We start from the raw sequence: 26,670 nt of genomic DNA, 5'->3' as shown, positions 1-26,670 counted from the left end.
AGGGGGATGGAGTATTTACACATGTCAGATAGGAAGATTACAATGTAAGTTTGTTTGCATGCAACTTGGTAATGTTTGGTTCACATTGATTGCTAAAATCAACTACAAACAGATTATCGAACTTCCGCCGCAATATTAGCAATATTTTCCAACTGTTTATGTATGTTTACTTTAATGTTCATCTGCACGTATATACGAATGTGTTCACCAGGAAAGTCCTATCTTGATATGGTGATACTTAGTAACTACATTTTACAGTGAATACTAATGATAAACTCATACCTGACTTTACATGCCCTACCTAGGTCAAGGACGATAAATACATTGTGAGCTCGAAGGTCAGATGCATTATGTCACAGGTAAAAAAAAGCTTCCTGGTAGGCTGTGCTCAAAGAATGGCGTCACTGTCTCGTTCATTTGGAAGAAAGAATGATTTTTCACAGTAAGGAGGCAAATAGTTCGTGTAACAAAAACGTTACAGGCGGTTATATATTATGCTGGACTGCTAAATGCTTCATAAAATGGTATTCCGAAAGTCATTACAGTGATGTAAAGCAAAATGAAAGTTCTCTCTCTCTCTCTCTCTCTCTCTCTCTCAGACACACAGACACAAACATACACACACATAGACAGGATAAATTTTTCATAAGTAGGATGAGTAAGTCCGAACTCTAGTAATAACATACATCTCACATGCAGGTCATTGAACCGACCGTAATCACGGGTGTAACAAATATACCCGACACAGTACAGAGACTATCCGAAAGGAAGTAAATATTCTCAGCTCAGTAATGTTTAATGTCAGGATAATATTTTTAACACTTCCATTGTTTACGCGAATATACAATCTTTTATTTATTAATTTTCGCTAGTGTGTGTGTGGGAGAGACAGACAGAGAAGATCTGGCCTCTAATATTGGGTCAGACGGGTGTAAAACTTGAGGTCATATAACTGTTTTTTGGTATAAATTTGTAACACAATGCTCTGTAAAATATAAAAAGAAACAACGAAACGTATGATAAAACAAAATAAATCTGTCAAACATTTCTTGTGAATGTTGTACGTGACGTGCACTTACGACATATATTAGTTTCAGTTTGTGGCCGTGTCATCCAGACACGATTGTTTATATTAGTAATGCAGTAGAGGCAATACATATAAATCCGATTATTTACATCCAGAGTAAGGCTTATTATTTAAAAGTTTTATTTAAATTGTATTATGGCGGGACTTTAACTATTTGGTAACTTTTTTTTAAAAAGAGCCTCTTCTACCATCATGTCTATTTACAAAACCAAACTTAAATATGATTACTAATACTGTCGCCTCCATTTTGGATTACTCTGTATTTAAAAAATTTAATCTGATTAAAATCACTCTCCGCTGTTATGCATGAAGGACATCGGAGATCTGATTTTAGATTTGATAAAAATGTTATATGCTTTTCAAAAAACCACCGATAATGAAAATTATATGAGTGATGTTTGCAGAAAGTTTTTATAGAATTTTGTTTGCGACCGTTGTTTCATCTTGTCTATCTATTATTATATGTACTGCTTGGAATAATGAAATGAACGAAATTACTGTTTACCATGTCTTTTCCAGTACCTCATGGGATGACAGTGTATTTAACAAGAGAAGAAATTTAAATTCCCGATTAGATGACCACACGCCGGAAAGAAGACATGACCCATATGAAAGTAAAAGTGACCCACTGGAAAGTAGAAGTGACCCACGTGATCTTGATACCACTCAGCTTTACCTTAATGCGACCAATCTACAGCGCACCTGCAAAAAGCTCAATATCTTAAGAAAAGAACTTGAAAGAAAAAAGAAAAATAAAGCCAGGAAAGAAAAGAAAATAAAAGCCTATTTGGAGGATAGCAAAGATTTCAAACAGAAGAAAGAGGCGTATACATACCTTTACAATGAAATACTTGTTGAGCGGGCTGCTGTTGAGAGCGTAAGTGTTCTAAACCAACATAATAGTGAACATATCACAACTATTGTGAGAATATTAATTAATATATTAGGAGGAAGGAGCAGAGAATCATATTTTACTAGTACAGGTTATATAATAATTCTTGACTTCATTCCTTAATATTTGAAACAATCGGTTTGTTGTCAGTAACCGAAATAATAAATCCGAAACTGTATTCTTTGTGCAAACAAAATTAAATTAAAAAAGACAATGCAAGGTGAAACCTGTTGAAGCTGTCCGATGAGTATTTCAGATTCCTGCACATTGCGACTGCATAAATGTATGCTCCATGCCTATCTCATACACTTGTAATATGTTGGACATTAAGTAATCAAGCGCGTGCTAAATAGAGTCTTATTTTAATTTTATTATTGTTCAGCCAGTTTCTATTGTATTTTGTTCTCTATGTTAGAGGTTGCAACAAAAGTTTCACCGAGCCACAGTTCCAAGTCAATACGAAGAAACAATTTCCATAGACGACTTTTGGAACGCCATCAAATAATAACTGAAATCAATGGGAATCATGTAGTGCTCGAATAATAGTATTATCATCTTGCTTGAGTTTATCTGATCACTTTTGTTCGCACATACCTTTTTAATATAGACCCATTATTTAGCGCTTGGTCGGTCCGTGTCATATGAAATATCTTTTCAACAGAATAGATCCATTTGTCGAATTTGGGCAATCCATCTTAGACTATCGATTTTATATTTTGAGAGCTTAAATCGATCATATCGGTAATTATAGTATTCACGATATAACTAGGTCATTCAACATTTCCCGAAGAGAAGCCTAGAAATAACTTCACGGTTTAGCTCTCAATTGAGTCGAGCCCTTCATTTATATTCGTCTTGCCTCAATTGATTTTTACCTCTGTTTTCGATTACACACATTTCAGTATGCTTAAAATCTATTCCTCCCCTGCATTATCTTCATATGTGTATTTAGAGATTTACCATACTTCTGTAAAACCTCTAATTAAAAGGATGACTTTTACCTGCAATTGCAAAGACATTAATTTCCGGATAAAAATTGCTTCCACAAAATGGCTATTTTTAAATCTTGTAAGAGTGTTCTTTTCAAAAAGGAAAAAGAGAAACAGACCACATACGTTAGGCATTGTTTAAAATGGAAAGGTTTTCTTTTTAAAAAAATCTAGAAATGAGGTAGTTTCACAAACTGTATTATCTCCTTAGTTATTCGAAACATCCGGACATCCTCCAGATCACAACCAAACCCGCAGGCAAGTTGCGTCTGAGAGACATAGACACATATCGCAACCACATCTCCCCCAAATGGACACAGAAGAATGTGAGAAATGTCAACAGAAAGAAACCAAGATATGGAAGCTGGAAGCAAATATAGACAAGTAATCGGCATCATATCGATTAGACTATCGTATCATCTGATTCTTCTACATCATATCGATTAGACTATCGTATCATGTGATTCTTTCGAATAATATTTTCTATAGAGACTTCACTTTGATCTTGTATTCTGGGATAACACAATGGCATATATATATATATATATATATATATATATATATATATATATATATATATATATATATATATATATATATATATATATATATATGCGTGTGTGTGTGTGTTTGTCCTCAAAATGAATCATATTTACCCGTTTTGTGATTATGCATTGTATATAGTATTTGTTTTCCCTTGCACTGATTGTTAGATGACAAAATGCAACATATAAAAAAATCGTATAATCATATAAGCAGTAGTAATAGTAGCAGAAGAGTTATTATTATCAATATTCATATTATCATTTGTATCATTATCATTATTATTATTATTATTATCATTGTTGTTGTTTTGAGTTAAATGAAAGGCAGTTGAAGGCTAACTACACATGTCGACAACGAGAAATGTGATAAGCAGGACAACAATAGGTAACATCAAACGAGTACATTTATATACACGTGCAGATGAACAACAATAGGTAACATCAAACGAGTACATTTGTATACACGTGCGGATGAACAGTACTAGTAACATCAAACGACTACATTTGTATACACGTGCGGATGAACAACAATAGGTAACATCAAAAAAGTACATTTGTATACACGTGCAGATAAACAACAATAGGTAACATCAAACGAGTACATTTGTATACACGTGCAGATGAACAACAATAGGTAACATCAAACGAGTACATTTGTATACACGTGCGGATGAACAGTACTAGTAACATCAAACGACTACATTTGTATACACGTGCGGATGAACAACAATAGGTAACATCAAACGAGTAAATTTGTATACACGTGCGGATGAACAACAACAGGTAACATCAAACGAGTAAATTTGTATACACGTGCGGATGAACAACAATAGGTAACATCAAACGAGTACATTTGTATACACGTGCAGATGAACAACAATAGGTAACATCAAATGAGTACATTTGTATACACGTGCAGATGAACAGTATTAAGTAACATCAAACGAGTACATTTGTATACACGTGCAGATGAACAACAATAGTAACATCAAACGAGTACATTGGTATACACGTGCGGATGAACACAAATAGGTAACATCAAATGAATACATTAGCATACACTTGCAGATCAGCAACAGTATGTAACAGCAAATGAGTACATTGGTATACAAGTGCAGATGAACAATAATAGCAACATCAAACGAGTACATTAGTATAAACGTGCAGATTAACAGCAATAGTAACATAAAACGAGTACATTCGTATACACGTGCTGATGAACAGCAATATTAACATAAACGAGTACATTGGTATACACGTGCAGATTAACAGCAATAATAACACAAAACGAGTGCATTCGTATACACGTGCAGATGAAGAACAATAGGCAACATCAAACGAGTACATTTGTATACACGTGCAGATGAACAACAATAGGTAACATCAAACGAGTACATTTGTATACACGTGCGGATGAACAGTACTAGTAACATCAAACGACTACATTTGTATACACGTGCGGATGAACAGTAATAGTAACATCAAACGACTACATTTGTATACACGTGCGGATGAACAACAATAGGTAACATCAAACGAGTAAATTTGTATACACGTGCGGATGAACAACAACAGGTAACATCAAACGAGTAAATTTGTATACACGTGCGGATGAACAACAATAGGTAACATCAAACGAGTACATTTGTAAACACGTGCAGATGAACAACAATAGGTAACATCAAATGAGTACATTTGTATACACGTGCAGATGAACAGTATTAAGTAACATCAAACGAGTACATTTGTATACACGTGCAGATGAACAACAATAGTAACATCAAACGAGTACATTGGTATACACGTGCGGATGAACACAAATAGGTAACATCAAATGAATACATTAGTATACACTTGCAGATCAGCAACAGTATGTAACAGCAAATGAGTACATTGGTATACAAGTGCAGATGAACAATAATAGCAACATCAAACGAGTACATTAGTATAAACGTGCAGATTAACAGCAATAGTAACATAAAACGAGTACATTCGTATACACGTGCTGATGAACAGCAATATTAACATAAACGAGTACATTGGTATACACGTGCAGATTAACAGCAATAATAACACAAAACGAGTGCATTCGTATACACGTGCAGATGAAGAACAATAGGTAACATCAAACGAGTACATTTAGATAACCTAATTCAAATCACTATTCATTCGTCAACCTTTGTGTCAGCTATCCAAGAAATACATCTGCGCATTGCATTGTGCAATGCCCAGTCAGTAGGACCACCGGAAAAGCGCAAAGAAATAGTTAATTTTATCAATGACCAGAAAATTGACGTATTTTTCCGGACAGAAACATGGCTAAAATCATCAGGAGATGAGCCCAAGTGTGCGGATCAAACACCCACTGGTTACTCCATCAAGTAGTTCCCCCGTAATTCTCGCGAAGGTGGAATTGCTGTCATCACAAAGAACTCCATCATCAACGTCTTAAACACACCACAACATTCAATTTTAACCACACATTGTTTGAACCTGTCCAAGCCACACTCATACTGGATAAAAGGTCAACCCATTTTGTCTGCCTATACCGCTCTCCTCCTAGTAGAAAAAACAAGCTGGCTGACTCTCTTTTTTTGGAGCAGTTTCCGAATCTCCTGGACAAAGGAAATTCGATAGGAGGCAACCTGATTATTCTTAGAGATTTCAGCTTTCACTTTGACTGTCTCGGAAACTCAAACAAATCAAAACTCATAGATTCTATTAATATTTTCAACCTCAGACAGTCAGTTAACCAACCCAGCCATAAACATGGTTACATTTTAGACTGGATTTGTCATAGACCTGATGATAACATTCTACGGTCATCCCTGGTATCCCATGACCTTGTATCAGATCACCTCTGCATTATATGCCATCTTGACGTATCAGTCCCTAACCCTCTACCTTTATCTGCTACTAAGAGAAACCTCCGTATGATAAATAGAACCAAACTAATGCGCGACACCCAAGCTAACCTAACAACTTGCTTACCTCCTACCGAAAGAACAACTCGATAACTGTCTGAGTTCATTGCTTGACAAACATGCCCCTGCTACCAAGTGCAGTGGATCAATTCAAAAGTGTTCTCCATGGTATAGCAGTGTTAGGGACAGGCTTCGCACTGCTAAAAGAGACCGCCATAAAGCTGAGAGACTCTGGCTTTCCACCAGACTCACTATTCATATGCAAATCTATGAAGCCGCTAAGAAGAATGTCACAAATATAGTCCATGCACTACTAAGATCATGGAAAGTTCCAGCTGCAAGGAACTCTACTACGAGATTACTAACAAGCTAATGTCAAAGAATAAATCTAAACTACTTCCAACTACCTTCTACGTGTATACAAATGTCCACCTTCCGGACATGATTGCAAATTTCTTCCGTGACAAAGTACCAACCATTAGAGATAAGCTTGACACCACAATTTTAATTGACTCGTCGTCACCATACAGTTAGGATACAGAATTTCAGCGGCAACCATTAGCAGCATTTGAACCTGTCTCTGTGGATTTCGTGCCTTCAATCCTGATGAAGAGTGCACCATTCATATCAAAAATCTTAGAAAATGTTGTTATATCCCAGCTTGTATCTCACCTAAATTCAAACAGTCTTTTAGCAATGTACAAACTGCATATCTCCATTGCCACAGTATTGAAACTACTCTTCTAAAAGTAATTAATGACATCCTCTCTGCGTTGGATAGCGGAAAGATTACAGTCATCGCCCTCCTTGATAGGTCTGCAGCATTTGACACAATAGACCATGATATATTACTTCACCGTCTCCAGCATGTATTTGGCATTCATGATGCAGCCTTACTGTGGTTCAAGTCCTACTTGGTCAACAGGACACAAATTGTATCTGCAAATGGAATACACTCCAGCCCAGTTGATCTATGTTGTGGTGTTCCAGAGGGGTCTGTTCTTGGAACTGTTTTCTTGATTCTGTACACTCAGTAGCTCTCAAGTGTCATAGATCATCATCCAGTGTCTCACCAATTGTACGCTGATGACACCCGAATATACAAATCTAGCCACCCAACTGAAGTTGATGCTACCACCCAAGGTGTAGAGAGGTGCATTTCTGATGCGAAATCATGGATGACATGTAACAAGCTGCAGATGAATGATGAAAACAACTGAGTCCATTCTGATCACAACACAAAGACTTTCTCATTCACATCCTTTGCCTCAAACAATAAATATCAGCAACACCAATATTAAATTCATACAATCAGTACGTAACCTAGGTGTTACTCTGGACAGTATTCTCACATTGCTCCAACATGTCATAAACATATTCAAGGCTGCATATCTTGATCTGAGACGCATCAACTCAATTCGCAAATATCTTTCAGTTGATGCCACTAAAACACTTGTGTGTTCATTAGTACTTTCAAGACTAGACTATTGTAACTCTATTGTAACTCTATTATGTCTGGTTCATCTCAATATCTGCTCCAGAAACTTCAAAAAGTTCAAAACACAGCTACTCGGATCATACTTAGAGTACCATGATCAGTGCACACCTCCACGCTGCTCTGTACCCTACACTGGCTATCCATTCGATCCAGGATCAAACACAAAATTTGTTCTCTGTGCTATGTTTCACTGTTGGACTCCAGTCCAACATACCTATCCGACCTCACCCATGTTTGCACACCAGCAAGATATTTAGGCTCCTCTTCTACTCCTTATTCCCCCTATGAAAATAAAGTCATATGGACAGCGTTCTCTTGCATACCAGGGCCCAACAGCGTGGAATGAATTGCCCACTGAACTTAGACACAAAGACACCGTGATCACATTCAAGGGAGCTCTCAAAACTCACTTATTTCGACTGCAAGACCTAATAATGTTTCCTACCGTAAATATTCTCAGCATGTTTTTGTTTTTATGTTTTCTCATTTCATGGTGGGTTTTTTTCGTAATCATATTATTACATTTTTTTATCTTATAGGTGTTGTCTAATGTTGTAAAGCGCTTAGAGCTTCTAAACATTATTCGCTCTACAAAGTCCTCATTATTATTAGTATTATTACTATTAATATTATTATTATTATTATTATTATTATTATTATACAGAATATCATTAATCTTGTAGACATAATCTCTGGTTGTAAAATAATTAGTGGTCTGACACCTGTAATCTGTGGATAGATCCAGTCTTTTTTCCACTTTGCAACGCTTTCTACAACGACAAATGTTCAAGAGGTGTGTTGGTACATGTCTGTACAGGATCCGAAAACGGTAGAGCAGTTCGTAAGATGTGCTAGTTTCCTGAGACGAAAATGTACACAATTAAACTTCAAATAAATATAGCAAACTTTAAATAATACAATATAAAATATTAACAATGTCTGATATCCTAAATCAATTCTGCATTATTACCAGTATAAACGAAGCTGGAGGTAGAACCTGTTATGATTCCTGTTAAATAATCTAACGTAATGTTTTGTGTAATTATTACCTTACAGGATAGAGGAAAACGTAAACGGGAAAATGAAATGAAAGCGTGGAAGAATCTTTATAACATAACTTCAAAATCAGTTGAAAGATGTTATATCCCATTTTAAACTGTAATGTCCGTTACCAGATCCAAAACAATGAACCATCGACAACTTTCCAATATGTTGCGGTATTTAACTATTATCTCCGTGACTCATAAATACTAAAGATGCTTCTTTTGACGTTGATGTGGCAAGGTCTGATGATGGTACTCTGATACAAATAGGAAAATTCCATTGAAACAAACTGTTACAAAATATTGGGGACGGACAGAGAAACGGAACAACAGTAATGCCTGAAGAACAAGCAGAGAGTGTTACCGCCATGTCTTGCTTTTTGCAACACTCTTGGTACTCGAAACAAAAAGATTTTTAGTGAAAACTGTCGCTATTATCAAAATAACTAAGATCTGAGTGAAGAATTTGGCTCTGATCTTCGCTTATTGTAGTCGAGAAACTGTGCGTTCTTAATCATGTTGAAATACAAATAATTTGTCGATATTGTTTAACTGGTCTGCATTCTTGTAGTTAATATATTAGTGTATATCAAGGAATCTATCGAAAATATATTAATTCAGTCAAAGGCAGTTTACTTTGGACGTACATTACATTGAGTCCTTTGACATACATTAAATTGAGTTCTTTGACATACATTGCATTGAGTATCTTTGACATATATTGCATTGAGTCCTTTGACATATATTGCACTGTGTTCTTTGACATACATTGCATTGAGTCCTTTGATATACTTTGCATTGAGTCCTTTGACATATATTGCATTGAGTCCTTTGACATACATTGCATTGAGTCCTTTGACATACATTGCATTGCGTCCTTTGACATACATTGCAGTGAGTCCTTTGACATACATTGCATTGCGTCCTTTGACATACATTGCAGTGAGTCCTTTGACATACATTGCAGTGAGTAATTTGACATACGTTGCATTGAGTCCTTTGATGTTTTATTTTATTTATCCAACATCAGTCTGGAGCAAGAGAAGAGAAGGATTGAAGAAGAGCTCAAAAGGTACTGAAGTAACCTTTTTTTTTCTTTCTTTCTTTATATCAAAGTGACTGATATTTTCAATAAGGCATGATATTGTCTAATATAATGAGTGCCATTACCACTCAATACATGACTATAGCGATAAAATGAACGATACAGTAATGCGCTTGACTGGCTTCAAAGTGTAAATTTATTTATCAATTGCGATGAACACATACTATAATATATAATTCATTATCTTCTAATAATTTTACATTATTTCTGATGGCAGAAAATCTTACTGTTATTAATATCTGTATATCGTTTTGTAAAATAACTTGCACTTCGTGCAGCTGTTATATTGCAAAGATTTCCTAGAGAAAAAGAGGCCATTTCTGCCACGTGGTCGTGTGTTTAAATATGTTTCTTTTTTCTTTCGCATTCTTGTTAATACCGTAAGACTAATTTAGAATATTAGTTATAATATTCAGTATGTTTATATATAAATACTTACAAATTAGCATATTTATTCACACAAGCTCATCCAGAAATCTGCAATTAAAACCTACACAAGCTTTATCTACAGCTAAACAAACAACGCTCCCTTCACAGCACTGTAACTTGGCTATGAGATGGGCCTATCGAAATCCAAGACTGTCTTACCCATATACAAAACACACACACAATCCTATTGTTATGGAATATTCTACATAGAATTGAACTGTATATTATAAATGGTAAGCGACATTTCGCAGACATCAGCGTGACCGCAGTAATATACATGGTCACATGCCATCTACTTAGATGTGAAGACAAAACATTCCTCTCTATATAATGCATTATTTGCAGACTTTATTTTACAGCTATCGTAAATATTCTATTTTCTATGTTCCACGTCGACATCCATATGAAGTAGATACATTTCGCAAATTTAGTACTGTTAATTGTTTTACAGGGCAGTAGCCATAAATAGTCAATTGACTAGCCGGTTAGAATATGAGAGGAAGGTCAAAGAAGAATCCCTTCTTAGTTAGGTACATGTAGCAATGTGTGCCGATGTTCAGCCATACGGGAGTCAACTTTATGCCGTAGGTTTACATAATGGGCAGTAACAGAGTCATACATTTGACATTACCATTGTTAAACATTTTCCTGGTTCTATAACAGCTTGAGCTTTTTTGGTCGTTATTGAACGAAATGATAATGCTAACTTTGAAAAGGTCCGTGGCCCTGGATGGGTCCATGCATAGGTCTAACATTCTTTCCAACACCTATTTCTTGATTGGTGTCCGACACCCACGTTTCGATTATTACCCATTTTTTACTTTGTGATTACTGCTGAACAGCTATTTTTCCATACATTCCTAAACAGATTTTCGATTTTAAAATATACAAAGTCCATTTTTATTACTATCCAATATTTATTTTTCAAATACAATTTGCCACCTTTAGATTCTCAGTAACCAATTCAACACAAGGTATAGTTTAGTAAACTACATGCTTGAAATGATGGTATTGGATTCAACACTTGTCCACATCCTGTCGGGTTGTCTTGAGAACAGATGACTTAGCGGGTCAACACACCCTTATAGCTGGTCTAAGAACGAATCAGACCCGAATAGGAAGTTTCTCAAGTCAGAATGCATGTGACACAATTCAGTACGTGTTGTCTATCATCTAATCATAATAAAATGAAGAGTTCAGGTAAAATATAAATGACTGAAGTTGTAGTGCGCCCGCTGTGGATATTTATTATACCTGGAGTGATAGCACGACTAATGTTGCTGTTTTAGCAAGTATCTTTCCAGAAAAGAAAGACTTCAGCTTGGCTTTGCATGACTTCTTATCTGCCTCGCAATAATAGTTGCAGGTAGTGACACCTTCAGTCAGAGCCGGCGTTAGGAGTACGCGGGGCCTAGGGCCGATCATGACCTCGCGGGACCAGAATTTCGGTATCTCGATTGGTATGCTACTACAAACACTGATTATGTCTAGACTAGATCAACTTCAGCGATTTGGCGCACAAATTTAGTTTTTTCATTATTCAAAAATAAAAGTTCCTGTTTGTGGACAACGGGTTTTTAATCGAAATAATAACATGACGACGATGCCTTTGGTCATATAAAATGATTATTATTGTTATTTTTTAAATAACATGAAGACATAAATTAGCGTTTCCAATTTACCGGGTACTATAGCTTGACGAACTCATAAGGACAACATTAGGCCTGAAGAACGGGGTCCCCTCAAGAGCAGGGCCTGGGGCGGTGGCCCCACTTGCCACCCCAAACGCCGTTCATGCTTTCAACTCCTTATCTCCTGTCTGTAATGATGTCAGAAGAAACAAAACAGAACGAAGAGTTGCAGAGTTTTCGCAAAGCCAGAAGGAAGAAGAATGAATATTTGTTTAACACTAAAAACCAGAAGACGATAAAGGAAAGAAAACGAGAAGAGGAAATTTCTAACCGGCGAGAAAATGGAAGAACGTGAAAACAAAGTAGTCAGTGTTGCAAGAGACTTTAGCGGAATTCAAACACTTAAGTGAAATGTATCAAACTTATTTGACCAACACCAAGAGAAAGAGACCTATACGACCAATGACTTCTAAATCATCAATGAATACATCAGCGTCCACCACTATCATAGAGGCGCCAGAGGCAGCAGTAGGCACTACCACCAATACCACAGAAGCATATGCAGGACTTGGATATATAAATGGTTAAAGCCAGTTGCAGGTGATGTTGAAGAGTCCACATGTATTTATTTTCAAATCCCCGAACAGCCCTTTTCAGATCTATCCACATCTCATAGAACAGAGATACTATTCAATGACTGCCAGATGAAACACATGTCTAATCCTTCCTTCATAATGGATCTGCTTGTCACAGTGTTATATTATCCATAATAAACAAAATTCAAGACAAAGAATCTATTTAATTCTTTATTGAGGGGAGTATTTTCACTTGAATAAGAATCACAATGAACTTTTAAAAAACATCGCACAAATCCATTGTCTTCTTTTTCTTCCTTTACTATCTTTCGTATTTGAATTTCTTAATTGGAATGGGTTCTTCTGTATTGCTTCTAAATGCTTCTCTTACTCGAAATATCCTCTTTGAAGGTCACAACCCTCATCATTGCCTCTGTACTGCCATTCAAGATCGAAGATCATGTTTTCCAAGGTCAACTGCCTACATTTACTCACTCACATCGTCAGCAATGCGTCCCATAACGCTTCGTCAGCAATACGTACCAATCCGTTCGAGTTCCAACATTTCAATTTGTCTAAGTTAGACTTTAATTGAAATGGTCAGACTTTGAATACCAGACCCTTTTAATCTAATTTTGCCATGAAAAATTACTTAAGATATTACTTGACACTATTTGAAGCCACATGACAATTAGGAACAGTTTTCACGGCTTTTCGATCTTGCAGGAGGATATGCTTTATGTTGATTTGTTTTCATTCCAGACAATGGCAGCGACGAAAGACATTTCCACTCGATAAAATCGGGCCAACTTAGTGTCGAACTTAAATTTGTACTGTAGAATGAAAGTCATCTTGTGTGCAGAATTTGATAGTACAAAATACTTAAAAATGATGGAACATGAACCCATCACAATAAGCGAAGAGTATGTATTCTATGAAGAATAGCCGCCACGGACCACAAGAGAAGAAGAAAATAGTCTTGATGTCAAGATGGCCAAACAAAATAGAGCACCTAATCTCCTGTTTCGCTCGCCACTTGGCTAAATGAAGCAAACATCTAACCACAGAACACTGTTATGATTGTCAAATCAATAATCCAAGTCAAAATTAACATAGCTAAGTTTTGACGATGAGTGAAGAAGAAACGTTGGAATTGTGTCCGGAAGATGCATGGATCCTAATCTCAGAAGAAAATATTTCGATAGACCGGCATAAAACTTGAGTGACCATGATTTCTTTTGAATCAAACGCATCTATGCTCTGTAGCAATAGTACTGATGCTGTGTGTTCATCGTCTTACTTGACAGATTTTTTCAAGGAAGAGGCAAGTGGAAACGCATGACTCAGCATTACCTGTGAAGCAAGAATAAGTGGGAACTTTATTACTGTCTGAAAAAGTTCGCACAAAGATTCTTATAATCCATTTTTGTGTGCTAAAGATGCACTTGCTTACTGCAAACCTAAATACGTCAAAGTCTATTTCATCAACATAGATGACAGTCATTGACGGGAAGCCATGTCCCCCAAGTCGTATATGGCACAAAGGCCAAACACGACTTTATTGAATGATCCTTCAAGGAAACCGTCTTGCCATTGATAGTAGATCCTGTAAAAAGTGCAGTACAGAAGAATGAAGATGAATGACAACACAGTACTGTCAAATGGGAAAATTGAGAGTATGAGTACGTGTGTAATGAGTATATAAGCACCATTATATATTTGCGTATGATAGCATATATGTATGTATGTAAGTAGAAAACACCCGTACTTTTTTGTGGCTGCTGGAGTGTGATTTCATTCCTCTTCTCTTACATCCTACCTTTTGCGTTAATTTGGTCACTACACACGGCGGGTTGTATAGTATTTAAAAGTAGGTGTTGGATAATAATCAAAAATAGATGTTGGGGAGTAATCAAAAGGTTGCTGCTGGATAGTAATGAAAACTAAGTAAACACAATATCTGTTCTAAAATTGGTGTGAAATTGAAACCAAAATCAAAGCATATAATCATTAAACGTCAGCACGCGGAATGCTGTGAACTATTTACATTTGGTAAATCGTGTATTCGATTTGGTAAGAACACTCTTTTACCTTCTCCACATGTTACCTACTTCCCTGACTAAAACAAAGGCATTGCAAGAACATTTGACAGTGCATTATCAGCCAGAATTTCATCCCGAAAAGTATTTATTTCATAGGTGTAATCCAAAGAGTAAAGATAATGCGTTGTAAAAGTTAAGAATGAGAGATGTATGTATGTATGTATGTATGTATGCATGCATGCATGTATGTATGTATGTATGTATGTATGTATGTATGTATGTATGCTTGTGTGTTTGTATGTGTGCATGTGAATGCAATATGTATATTTTGCACGCGAGTTCAGTATCGGGTAATATTGCACGATTCTGAAAATGTAAAGTTAACGGAGAAAAAAAATATGATATATCTATATATATATATATATATATATATATATATATATATATATATATATATATATATATATATATACGGAGAGAGAGAGAGAGGGAGAGAGGGAGTTTTAAGGTACCTCAGCACAGTTTTGACCTGCATCCGAGAATAGCAATGATATGTGATAGCATCTTACGGCATCACAGGACAATTCTAAATTTAGGAATTGAACGATATATATGTGTGTATGCATTTATTAACGTTTAACGGCACCACAGAAAAATTTTAACGTTCCTCAAAAATTCGAAAATTAAGACTGACATGATGTGTCTGTATGTATGCATTAGCATTTAATGGCACCTTGGCACAATTTAAAAGGTGTTTTAATTTATATGTAAGTATTTAAGACACTAATAACTAAAAGAGACAGTTGTCTTTGTTAGGAGCTTCATTAAAAATGCTGTGAAACAACATATACAGGTACCCTTCATTATATTTAGTGACTTGGTTCGTGGGGAGTTAAATCTAAGGATATTTTGTAGTGTACGATTGATCCGAAAATGAAGAAAAAAAATGTTCAATATTTTTTATTTACATTAAAATGAATAGCAAAAAAAACCGGTTTTTCAGTCATTTTGGAAATGCATGAACACATTATAAAGCATTGGTTATGTAGACTGAGTTCTATGGCATCGAACAACAATCCAAACATTCCGGAACTGAGTGTCCCAAATCGACCCACCAAACTCTCAGAGCAGTTTTCAGAGCTGTACGACAACGAGTGGGCAGACGCCTTTGATGAACTGGGGAGCAGCTTGAGTGACAAAGAGGACAAGGAAATCATCTCTTACCTGCTGGATGTCCTACTGGTAAGTGTGCTGAAAATGTAGAACATATAACTAACAATGTCTTTGCATATTAGCCCATGCTGAAGATGCTTACTTATCATCGTATGGAGACATGCTTCCAGCTAGCTGCAAATTATGGTTTGAAGTGCTTAAAACTATGGCTAGTAGATCTTGAGAATTTTCTACGTTGCTTAAGTATTTTCGTCGTTTCCTCCATAAACTGTAATGCAGCTTTTGCAACCATTGATGTACATCAAATTGATTGAAACTCTTTGCTGGATGCATTATAAATAAAATGTCATATATTCATTATCCTTTTAACAGTATCCGTAAATTGTAGGTAGGACTACCCAGTAGCCACTCCACTATTCCGTTAAATTTCATCATCAGTAATTTTACGGTGAAATAACATGCATCTGTCTCATTGGTTGCCATGTCTTGAAATCCATGCAGCAATGTTTTATGAACAGTTGTCAACAGACTTGGTCTATAATATTTTGGACTGAGTCGAATTCAGTTTCCGATTCCTCCAGAAATCTAATGTTCCTTAACCCGGCGTCTGATAAAAGGGAGGTAATCCTAAAGTTCTTGCTATTCATGCTCCACCTTTTAATTTTATACAGTTTAGTTTCCTTCCGTTTCTCATGACTCCATTAAAAACTTACTATCTTTTGTTTGTATATCAAAGTAGGCGACGAGTAAAATAATGACATTTAATTTTAACATTATGTGTCAATTAACATGGAAAACATGCATGATGAATTGAGAAGTCTGGTTCAAAAAACTATTCCCCTTTGTAGTAACATAAAGTAATAGTCTTTGATACCCAAATTCTATTTTGCTATTCTCTGTTGACAATTTTTCTCGAAAATATCTCCAGTGAAAACTGTTTCAACCTAGGATAATACAAGTCACTAATGAACAATAAATACAAGGCGCTACTTATATTCCAGTCCTGTTTTAGAGTAAATATATATATATATATATATATATATATATATATATATATATATATATATAGAGAGAGAGAGAGAGAGAGAGAGAGAGAGAGAGAGAGAGGACGTAAAACAAAAGAAACAACACAATTGCACTGAATATATTATCTCCATTCACATAATAGGATGAACAAAATGCGCATACTCACACACACACACTCACATATATATATATATATATATATATATATATATATATATATATATATATATATATATATATATATTTGATAGACTGTTACTGAATGCAAAGTAGGATTAATTTACCAAACATAATTATTTTCTATTTTCAGGAAATTCATTCAGTTTGCAGTGACTTATCTTCCACAAAGTTGAGAACTATAGAGGAAGCCTTTGTTAAACCATCCGTGCCATCTGTAAGTTTCCAGTTATATATATATATATATATATATATATATATATATATATATATATATATATATATATATATATATATATATATATATATATATATATTGTTCTATTATCTTTCTCTTCCAGTTATGTTTTTGCACCTCCTAAATATAACTGCAAAATAATTGGTTAACGTATGACGATCACGTGGATATATTTTACCTAATTATCATAATTACCTAATTATTGTCACTTCTATTGTTTCAACATAACCCATTTATTCTTAATATCCCTGTTTATTAATATCCCTGTTTATTAATATCCCTGTTTATTAATATCACTGTTTATTTTATTTTCCTAAGAGTCCGTTTTACTGGTAGATATTTACTACTAGAAATCAGTTTGAATATGGATCAAGGCAACATACAATTTATTTTTACCATAAAATTTCAGGAAGGGACCAAAGTACCGTCCGAAATAATGACAACCATCAAAGACGGAATAAAATCCATGGCACCCAAACTTCTTGAGCATGTTAAAAAGGTAAGAATATCTGTATATGTTGCAGTATGCCTTCATGTTGCCACTCGTCGTCTTCAAATTTAAGACTCGACTTGCAGGTATGCAAACAAAATATTAAAATGCTAATATTGTAAAGCAGTGAAATTTCCTACAAACCACAAGAACTATACAAAATGTTCATTTATTCTAAGGATAAATCCAACCTTTTTCACTTTGCAGAACGTGTTTGACCATTTAAAGGCAAAGTTCTCAAATCAACCACTGGCAAGTTGCCTGCAATCTGGAAATGTGAAAATATACATAGACAAATGTACGGAGGTTTGTTGGCATATGTCTGTTCATGATCCGCAACTGGTTTTGGAAGAAGGCAGGAGTCCTGACGGTAACTTTGACTCCAACAAACACAGAGAATATACCCAGAAAGGACGATACGAAGAGTTTGTTGTTTGGCCTATTCTGTACCTCTACCAAAGAGGACCAATATTGTGTAAAGGTGTGGCCCAGGGAACCAATTATAAGAAGTTAGTAGGTTCAGGCACAAGTGCTACCTTTGTAAACAAAAATATTCTTCAAAATACAAAATTAACAGAGCAAGTTAGGTTGGACTTAAGATTGTTTTCTCCAATTCACCACATTTTTCACTAAATATGTGATAGAACTGTGCGTAACAATATGAGTTCGAGTGCAACGTTGGGAACCAGTTTATCAGTATAATTGATAGATCAATTACTCAAATAATGTTTGCATGTAAATTAGCTTTAACCCTGTTATTGTTAAAATCGGTCGACTTTTTGGTTGCTGCTTTAATTACTTTTAACCTCTTTCATTGTAGAAATGTAAAACATTTGCAATAAAATACTATTCTCCATGTGTGAGTGAACGTTCGACATTTTTATGATATAACATCACGCAAGCGATCAGGGGCAGACAGGCGCAAATTGTTTTACCATTCACCACTTTTTTCCATTGTCTCTCTTCCCTAATTCCATACAATAAACTCTGACCTGACTTGGTCATATCTATTAATGGAAAGAGAAATCTTCCTTGTAGAGTCTTGTCCTTATACACACAAAAAGGGCGGATCCAATATGAGTATTTGAATTAACAACTCTGTGTCACTTCAAATATAAACATTGACATAGGATATACAGATAGAATGCTGTTCCTTAGATACATGTACATGTCATAGGTGGGAATTAAAACTTCGTTTTAATTTGTCTTTGATATACATATTGTTGATATATATATATATATATATATATATATATATATATATATATATATATATATATATATAAGAATTGCCATTATATGCAGAGAAACCTATTGAATTTAGGAGAAGACAGCGAGTGTATGTAAATAGATATACAAACACAAATATGCATATGTTCTGTATCTAAGTAGTATAGAATCGAACTTTTACAACTACCAAGAACATCCGAACAAAAGCATCAACTTGTGCATGAACACTGTAAGTCTAATAAACCGAGATAAAAGAAATTTCGCCTTAATGAGCTGGTATTTTGCGCCACATATAACAAAAGAAGTAAATAAGTATGGAAGATATCCAAATGACGTAAATAAGTATGAAAGTTATCCAAATGATGTCAATAGATATGGAAGATATACAAATCATGTCAATAAGTATGGAATATATCCAAATGATATAAATAAGTATGTAAACATGCTTGTAAATATATCAGATCTGAGATACATATTTACCGGCATGCATGTATAGGAAATCCACTGGGTAGATACCGATAAGTATACAGCAGTAATAAAATTGTTCTCACACCGAGAATGATTTTTTTAATGCGTGTTGTATCCGTTAACGATTAGTTTGGCATACAAACCATGGATGTTTCCATTCATCAGAGCTAGAGAAATTGTTTGCATTCATCAAATACATGTGTTTGTAAACCTATTAGCATATAACGGCACCTCACCACAATTACGGCTATATGGTGCTAATTAAAAGGCATGATTGTAATTTCTAAAAATATACACAGAATCGCTATGAAGATAAAACCTTTAAATAAACATGAAGAGAGAAATGGGTTTATAACATGCTTACAAAGTGAAGAGTCAGACAGTATGTATGTATGTATATATGTATGTATGTATGTATGCATGCATGTATGTGTGTATGTATGTGTGTATGTGTGTGTGTGTGCGTGCGTGCGTGTATGCATGTATGTATGTATGTATGTATGTATGTATGTGTGTGTGTGCGTGCGTGCGTGCGTGTATTCATGTATGTATGTATGTATGTATTAGCGTTTACCGGCACCTCAATCCAATTCTAACGTGCTAAGAATGATATCTAAGTGTTTTACATACTAGCATCAATTGCTTTTGTTAGGTTCTTCTGTATATTATACATACCATATAATGTTCAAGTTATTTTACGTACATTGAATTGAAACACTTGAAATGGCATATATTTGTTAGTTGCTTGAGACAATCATCACCAATCTATATATATATATATATATATATATATATATATATATATATATATATATATATATATATATATATATATATATATATATATTGGTTCTCCAGATCCAGTTCACTGGCATCGAACAAACGCAGAGACAATTATCCAACTTTTGCTGACCCGTGTGACCCAAACCGACCCACCAAGCTCACGGAGCAATTCTCGGAATTGTACGATAACGAGTGGGCAGATGCCTTTGCTGAACTAGTGGAACACTTCAATGGCGGAGATGACAAGGAAATCGTATCCTACTTGAAAGATTTTGTACTGGTAAGTGTGTATCGAAGTAAGAAACTACGCAGATGTGGATGAAGCGAACGTATCATCTTTTAGAGACATACTCCACTTTTCATATAAATTTATCATCAATACTGTAACAATCATTTAGTCTACATCTGCCTTCATATTTACCATGCTTGTAAATACATGACAAAAGTATATGAACAATTGTCGACAATTTTCTTTGCGAAATAAAACTTTGATTAAGTCGAAGAAAGTTCTTGATTCATTCAGAAATCGAATTCCCTTCTCCCTCGTCGAATTCCCTTCTCACCTCGTCCTCAGATAACAGGAAGATTATTCTAAAGTTCCTGCGGCTTGTCATGTTGCACTGCAACATTTTTTAATTTCTTTTCTTCTCTGTTCTAGTTTGCATTCTCCTTTCTGGTATACTTTACTACATTAAATAAATTTTAAAAAAGTTTTGTATACCTCAAAGGTGACAAAGACAAAATTAATGACATAGTCACATTATAAGATTATATGTCGATTAATACAGAATATACATCATGCATTGGCAAGTATGATTCTCAAGCTATTTCCAATTTCGATATATATGTTAGTTATTTGAGACACAAATCTATTTTGTTGTTGTGTACCTATACTTCGTACTTGAAAATGTCTCGAAAATCAGCCGTCATAATAAATAAGCATAAGAAAGATCAGTGATGACAAACGCTAATAATATTAACCGCTGATAATTTATGAGTTTGTTGGGTGTTTCAGATATATATATATATATATATATATATATATATATATATATATATATATATATATATATATATATATATATATATTTATGTGTGTGTGTGTGTGTTTGTGTGTGGAGAGAGAGAGAGAGAGAGAACATGCGAACACAAATAACGCAAAAACCGACAGGAGGGGTAATATTAGTGTATGTCTGAATGAACTGCACATAGTATCTCCATTTAGTGAATGGATGACCATAATGCGGACATATAAGCACACGTTTACTTCATGGACTATAACAGATAAAATTTGCTTTCAATACACCAACGTAAATTGTTTTGTACTTTCAGGAAATTCATTCCGTTTGCAGCGACATATCTTCCTCAAAGTTGAAATCAATAGAAAAAGCCTTTGTTGAACCATCTTTTCCTTCTGCAAGTATCGAGTTACTTTGGAAAACATTTTTCAATGACATATTCAGAAATCACTTATTACTAATATATGGTAGAATTAAAACTGTAACGATTTTATAAATTTAAAACATTGAAGTGTGTAGAAACTCAAGGTGAATAAGTAAATGTTATGCTTTGTGAGCGCCTTTTGCCTACTCCTGTCAATCTGATCCTTTAAAATTTACCCTTCTTGTTAAAGATCCCGTATATAATCGCCTTAAGACATGCCCAGCTTAATCGCCCTAAGACATGCCCAGCTTAATCGCCTTAAGACATACCCAGCTTAATCGCCTTAAGACATACCCAGCTTAATCGCCTTAAGACATACCCAGCTTAATCGCCTTAAGACATGCCCATCTTAATTGCCTTTAGTACGGACTATAATCTCAATACATAGAAAGTTTTTATTTTATTTTTATAGAAACGACTCATGCATTTTCTATGAAGTCAGAGATGAACGGATTAAACACGTTGTTTTTGTTGTGTGTGATCCTTAACTAACATTTTACTTGAGAATTGGACGTAAATGGTTAAATATACATATGACTGTGCACAATATTCTGCATTATGGTATGACAAGTCATGATCAATAAACCTGGACTCTTCTTCTTCACTTGAAAAAATTAGGCATATTGGTCGCTACTTAAAATTATGCATATTAGATGATATAGATATTTAAAATGAAAATAGTAATAATCTTTTTATACTGTTGTAAATAAACTAATACAAACTATGTAGCTTATTATATAGAGTTATTGCACAGAGCTAGACTGAAGTACCTTCACACAATGAGTAAAGTATAGCATCCATTGGAAGACGAAGTTTAAATTCTAATAAAGACGATTATAGAAAATGACTAGTTAACACAGAAGTTACGCGGCTTCTCTGTCTTACAAAATGTATTATTAACAACTTGTACTACTAGCTGTTATTTTACTCAGGAAATATTCATCTTGATACATTCTGGTATTAGCTTTTTTTCCAATGATGCCTTTTGACTCTGACAGACTATACTAATTTCTTATATCCGCTGTTAAAGCATTGCTGAACCAAAAAAGATGATAGTTGATGAATATATTTTGCACAACCATGGCAATTTTCCTAACGTCTAAATTTAGTGTGCTGTTCTTAAGAGGCATGCTTATTAGAAACGTTTTGCTAGTCTTGGTGTCAGGTGCTTATTTGTAACCTTTTGCTAGTCGGTGTCAGTCTTGGTATTGGGTACTTATTTGTATCGTTGTGCTTGTCGAACTCCGTCTTGGTATTAGATGCCTATTTGTAAAGTTTTGCTCGTCGGAGTCCGTCTTGGTATTCGACACTTAATTGTAACGTTTTGCTAGTTGGAGTCCGTCTTGGTATTAGATACTTATTTGTAACGTTTTGCTAGTCGGTGTCTGTCTTGGTATTCGATGCTTATTTGTAACGTTTGGCTAGTCGGACTAAGTCTTGGTATTGGAGACATATTTGTAACGTGTTGCTAGTCGGACTTCGTCTTCATATTCAATCTTTATTTCTAAAGTTTCGCTTGTCGGACTCTGTTAACGTATTAGATGCTTATTTGTAACGTTGTGCTAGTCGGAGTCCATTTTGGTATTTGATGCTTATTTGTAACATTGTGCTTGTCGAATTCCGTCTTGGTATTAAATGCTTATTTGCAACGTTTTGCTAGTTGGAGTCCGTCTTCGTATTCGATCTTTATTTCTAAAGTTTTGCTTGTCGGACTCCGCCTTCGTATTCGATCTTTATTTCTAAAGTTTTGCTTGTCGGACTCCGCCTTCGTATTCGATCTTTATTTCTAAAGTTTTGCTTGTCGGACTCCGCCTTCGTATTCGATCTTTATTTCTAAAGTTTTGCTTGTCGGACTCCGTATTGGTATTAGATGCTTATTTGTAACATTTTGCTAGTCGGTGTCTGTCTTGGTATTCGATGCTTATTTGTAACGTTTGGCTAGTCGGACTTCGTCTTCGTATTCGATCTTTATTTCTAAAGTTTTTCTTGTCGGACTACGTCTTGGTATTAGATGCTTATTTGTAACGTTGTGCTAGTCGGAGTCCGTCTTGGTATTCGATACTTATTTGTTACGTTTTGCTAGTCGGAGTCCATCTTGGTATTCGATGCTTATTTGTAACACTGTGCTTGTCGGATACCGTCTTGGTATTAAATGTTTATTTGCAACGTTTTGCTAGTTGGAGTCCGTCTTGGTATCAGATACTTATTAGTAACGTTTTACTAGTCGGACTCCGACTTCGTATTCGATCTTTATTTCTAAAGTTTTGCTAGTCGGACTCCGTCTTCGTATTCGATCTTTATTTCTAAAGTTTTGCTTGTCGGTCTCCGCCTTCGTATTCGATCTTTATTTCTAAAGTTTTGCTTGTTGGACTCCGTATTGGTATTAGATGCTTATTTGTAACGTTGTGATAGTCGGGGTCCGTCTTGGTATTACATACTTTCTTGCAACGTTGTGCTTGTCGGACTCCGTCATGGTATTAGATGTTTATTTGTAACGTTTTCCTAGTCGGGGTCTGTCTTGGTATTCGACGCTTGTTTGTAACGTTTTGCTAGTCGGAGTCCGCATTGGTATTGGATACCTATTTGTTTCGTTATGCTAGTCGGACTCCGTCTTGGTATTAGATGCACATTTGGAACGTTTTGCTCGTCCGGGTCCGTCTTGGTATTCGACGCTTTTTTGTAACGTTTTGCTAGTCGGAGTCAGTCTTGGTATTAGATACGTATTTGTAACGTTGTGCTTGTCTGAATCCGTCTTGGTATTGGTTGCTTATTGGTAACGTTTTGCTAGTCGGCGTCCGTCTTTGGTATTCTACGCTTATTTGTAACGTTTCGCTAGTCATAGCCCGTCTTGGTATTAGATAATTATTTATAACAATTTGTTAGTCGGACTCTGTCTTGGCATTCGATACTTATTTGTAACGTTTTGAAAGTCTTAGTATTAGATGCTTATTTGAAATATTTTGCTAGTGGGAGTCCGTCTTGGTTGTAAATAGTCTTGGAAATCAGTCTGAATGTTCATCAAAGTAATGTACAATTTATGTTTCCCTACAATTTTAGGAAGAAATCAAAGTACCTTCCGAAATATTTAAAATCATCAAAGACGGAATAAAATCCATGGCACCCAAACTCCTTGAACATATCAGGGAGGTAAGAATCTTCGAGTACCTAAACCTATGTCTTCATTTTGCCTTTTATCATCTTCGCGTTTAATGTTTGACCTGCGAAAACACCAATAATGTAAATTGGCGAGTATATCCGTCTGAACGTGACACAATATAATCCACACCTTTTAAAAATTGAATCACTAATTCTTAATATAATAAAACACAAAAGTTATTTAATCGTTGACCTGGTATACACAGTATTGATGTTTTCATTCATTAGAGTTAAAGATTTTATGTAGTCTCCATCTATTAGACCGGGAGACGCCCAGGTTTACACTTGGTTTACACCTTATATTTAGTCTCCATCTATTAGACAGGGAGACTCCCAGGTTTACACTTGGTTTACACCTTATAACAATGATTCACTCCAAGTGTCCATATGTTATTTTGTCAGTAAGAAATTGAATCCATGATGTCAAAATAAAAGTTGTTTCTTTCTTTCTTTTCAGCTATAGTACATAAGTAAAAGTACATGAAATATATATATAATGGAAAATAATAAAATCCATGTACTAGCCAATGGGTTCAGTTCAGAATATCATTGATCTAGTAGACATAATCTCTGGTGGTAAAATAATTAGTTGTCTGACACCTGTAATCTGTGGATAGATCCTATCTTTTTTCCACTTTGCAGCGCGTACTTGAACGTTTGGAGGCAAAGTTCTCAGCGAAACCTGTGGCAGGCTGCCTGCAATCTACAAATGTAAAACGATACATCGACAAATGTACGGAGGTGTGTTGGTACATGTCTGTTCAGGATCCGCAAATGGTAATGGACGGTAGCGAGAGTCCTGACGGGAAATTTGACTGCAATAAGCACAGAGAATACACCCGAAAGGGGCCATATGAAGAATTTGTTGTTTGGCCTGTTCTTTATCTCTACCGAGAAGGACAAATACTTTCCAAAGGTGTGGCACAGGGAGCAAAGAAGGAGATGAGTGGACACAAGTGATATAACCTACCATGAGAAGAATAGCATTAAGCTTTCTATTTCTATCGAATGAACGAAAGAACATGCTCAGTGCTTTCCCTTTCATGTCTATATCAACAAAATATTATTATTAATAGAATATGCAATAATATACTTGAGATTAACTTCTTTAATTAATCTCCTCTTTCACTAAATATTAAATAGAATGGTGTCAGAATAATTTCGAGTGTAACTTTAGACATCAGTTTGTTTGCTATAATCGATGGATCGTTTTTAAAAAAATAATTATTATGCTCAAGAAAGCTTGTTTCAAAGCTTTAATCCATTTTCTCTTATTAGCACATGTCGTTATCTTTTTATTTATTGTTTTAATTGCTTGAAACCTCAATCATTGTAAAAATGTAAATGCTTTGCAATAATTTATTAGTATCGACTCTTTTGTGGGAAAAACAGCAATGTGCACCATTTTGCAATTTACTGATACCATTTTATAACTCAAACATGTTTTATCTTGTATAGAACCTATATCATTATTAAAGGCCGCCTAAGCTTTACATCCGTTATTTCCTGTCTAATTTATTTCCTAGACGGTAAGCAGACATTGGAACTTTCTACAGAAATATTATTGAGAAAAAAATAAAAATTATTCACAATTTTGATGAATACGAGAGCCATTCATATATCGTAACGAATGATGGTCTCCCTTGCTGGTTTCACAATTGGAGTTACCTTGCTAAATGTGGATGAACCGTATTGGTAATAAAAGCGTTTCTTCCGTTTTGGTGAA

General features: G+C 35.0%; 1 protein-coding gene across 4 annotated transcripts; it reads left to right on the top strand.

Annotated features, from left to right (window-relative positions):
• Nucleotides 1-333: 333 nt before the first annotated feature.
• Nucleotides 334-26,670, top strand: LOC149800283 (uncharacterized). 4 transcript variants are annotated; one of them, XM_089959872.1, is made up of 13 exons: nt 334-442; nt 1,607-1,964; nt 3,180-3,352; nt 10,009-10,050; nt 10,964-11,038; nt 15,810-16,002; nt 17,270-17,353; nt 17,784-17,873; nt 18,072-18,373; nt 20,421-20,625; nt 21,678-21,761; nt 24,846-24,935; nt 25,587-26,670. In XM_089959872.1, the coding sequence occupies exons 1-13, from the start codon at nt 351-353 to the stop codon at nt 25,902-25,904; spliced, it is 2,106 nt and encodes a 701-aa protein (XP_089815998.1). In that variant the 5' UTR covers nt 334-350; the 3' UTR covers nt 25,905-26,670. The 4 variants fall into 4 exon arrangements, with proteins under 4 accessions (XP_089815998.1, XP_089815997.1, XP_089815999.1 ...); XM_089959871.1 differs by having other exon boundaries at nt 366-524; XM_089959873.1 differs by lacking the exon at nt 10,964-11,038 and having other exon boundaries at nt 366-524.

Source organism: Sinohyriopsis cumingii, chromosome 5, assembly GCF_028554795.1.
Source record: "Sinohyriopsis cumingii isolate HCF-2022 chromosome 5, ASM2855479v2, whole genome shotgun sequence".
Lineage (NCBI taxonomy): Eukaryota > Metazoa > Mollusca > Bivalvia > Unionida > Unionidae > Sinohyriopsis > Sinohyriopsis cumingii.
The sequence above is the reverse complement of the archived record's forward strand: the minus strand, read 5'-3'. Positions and strand labels throughout refer to the sequence as shown.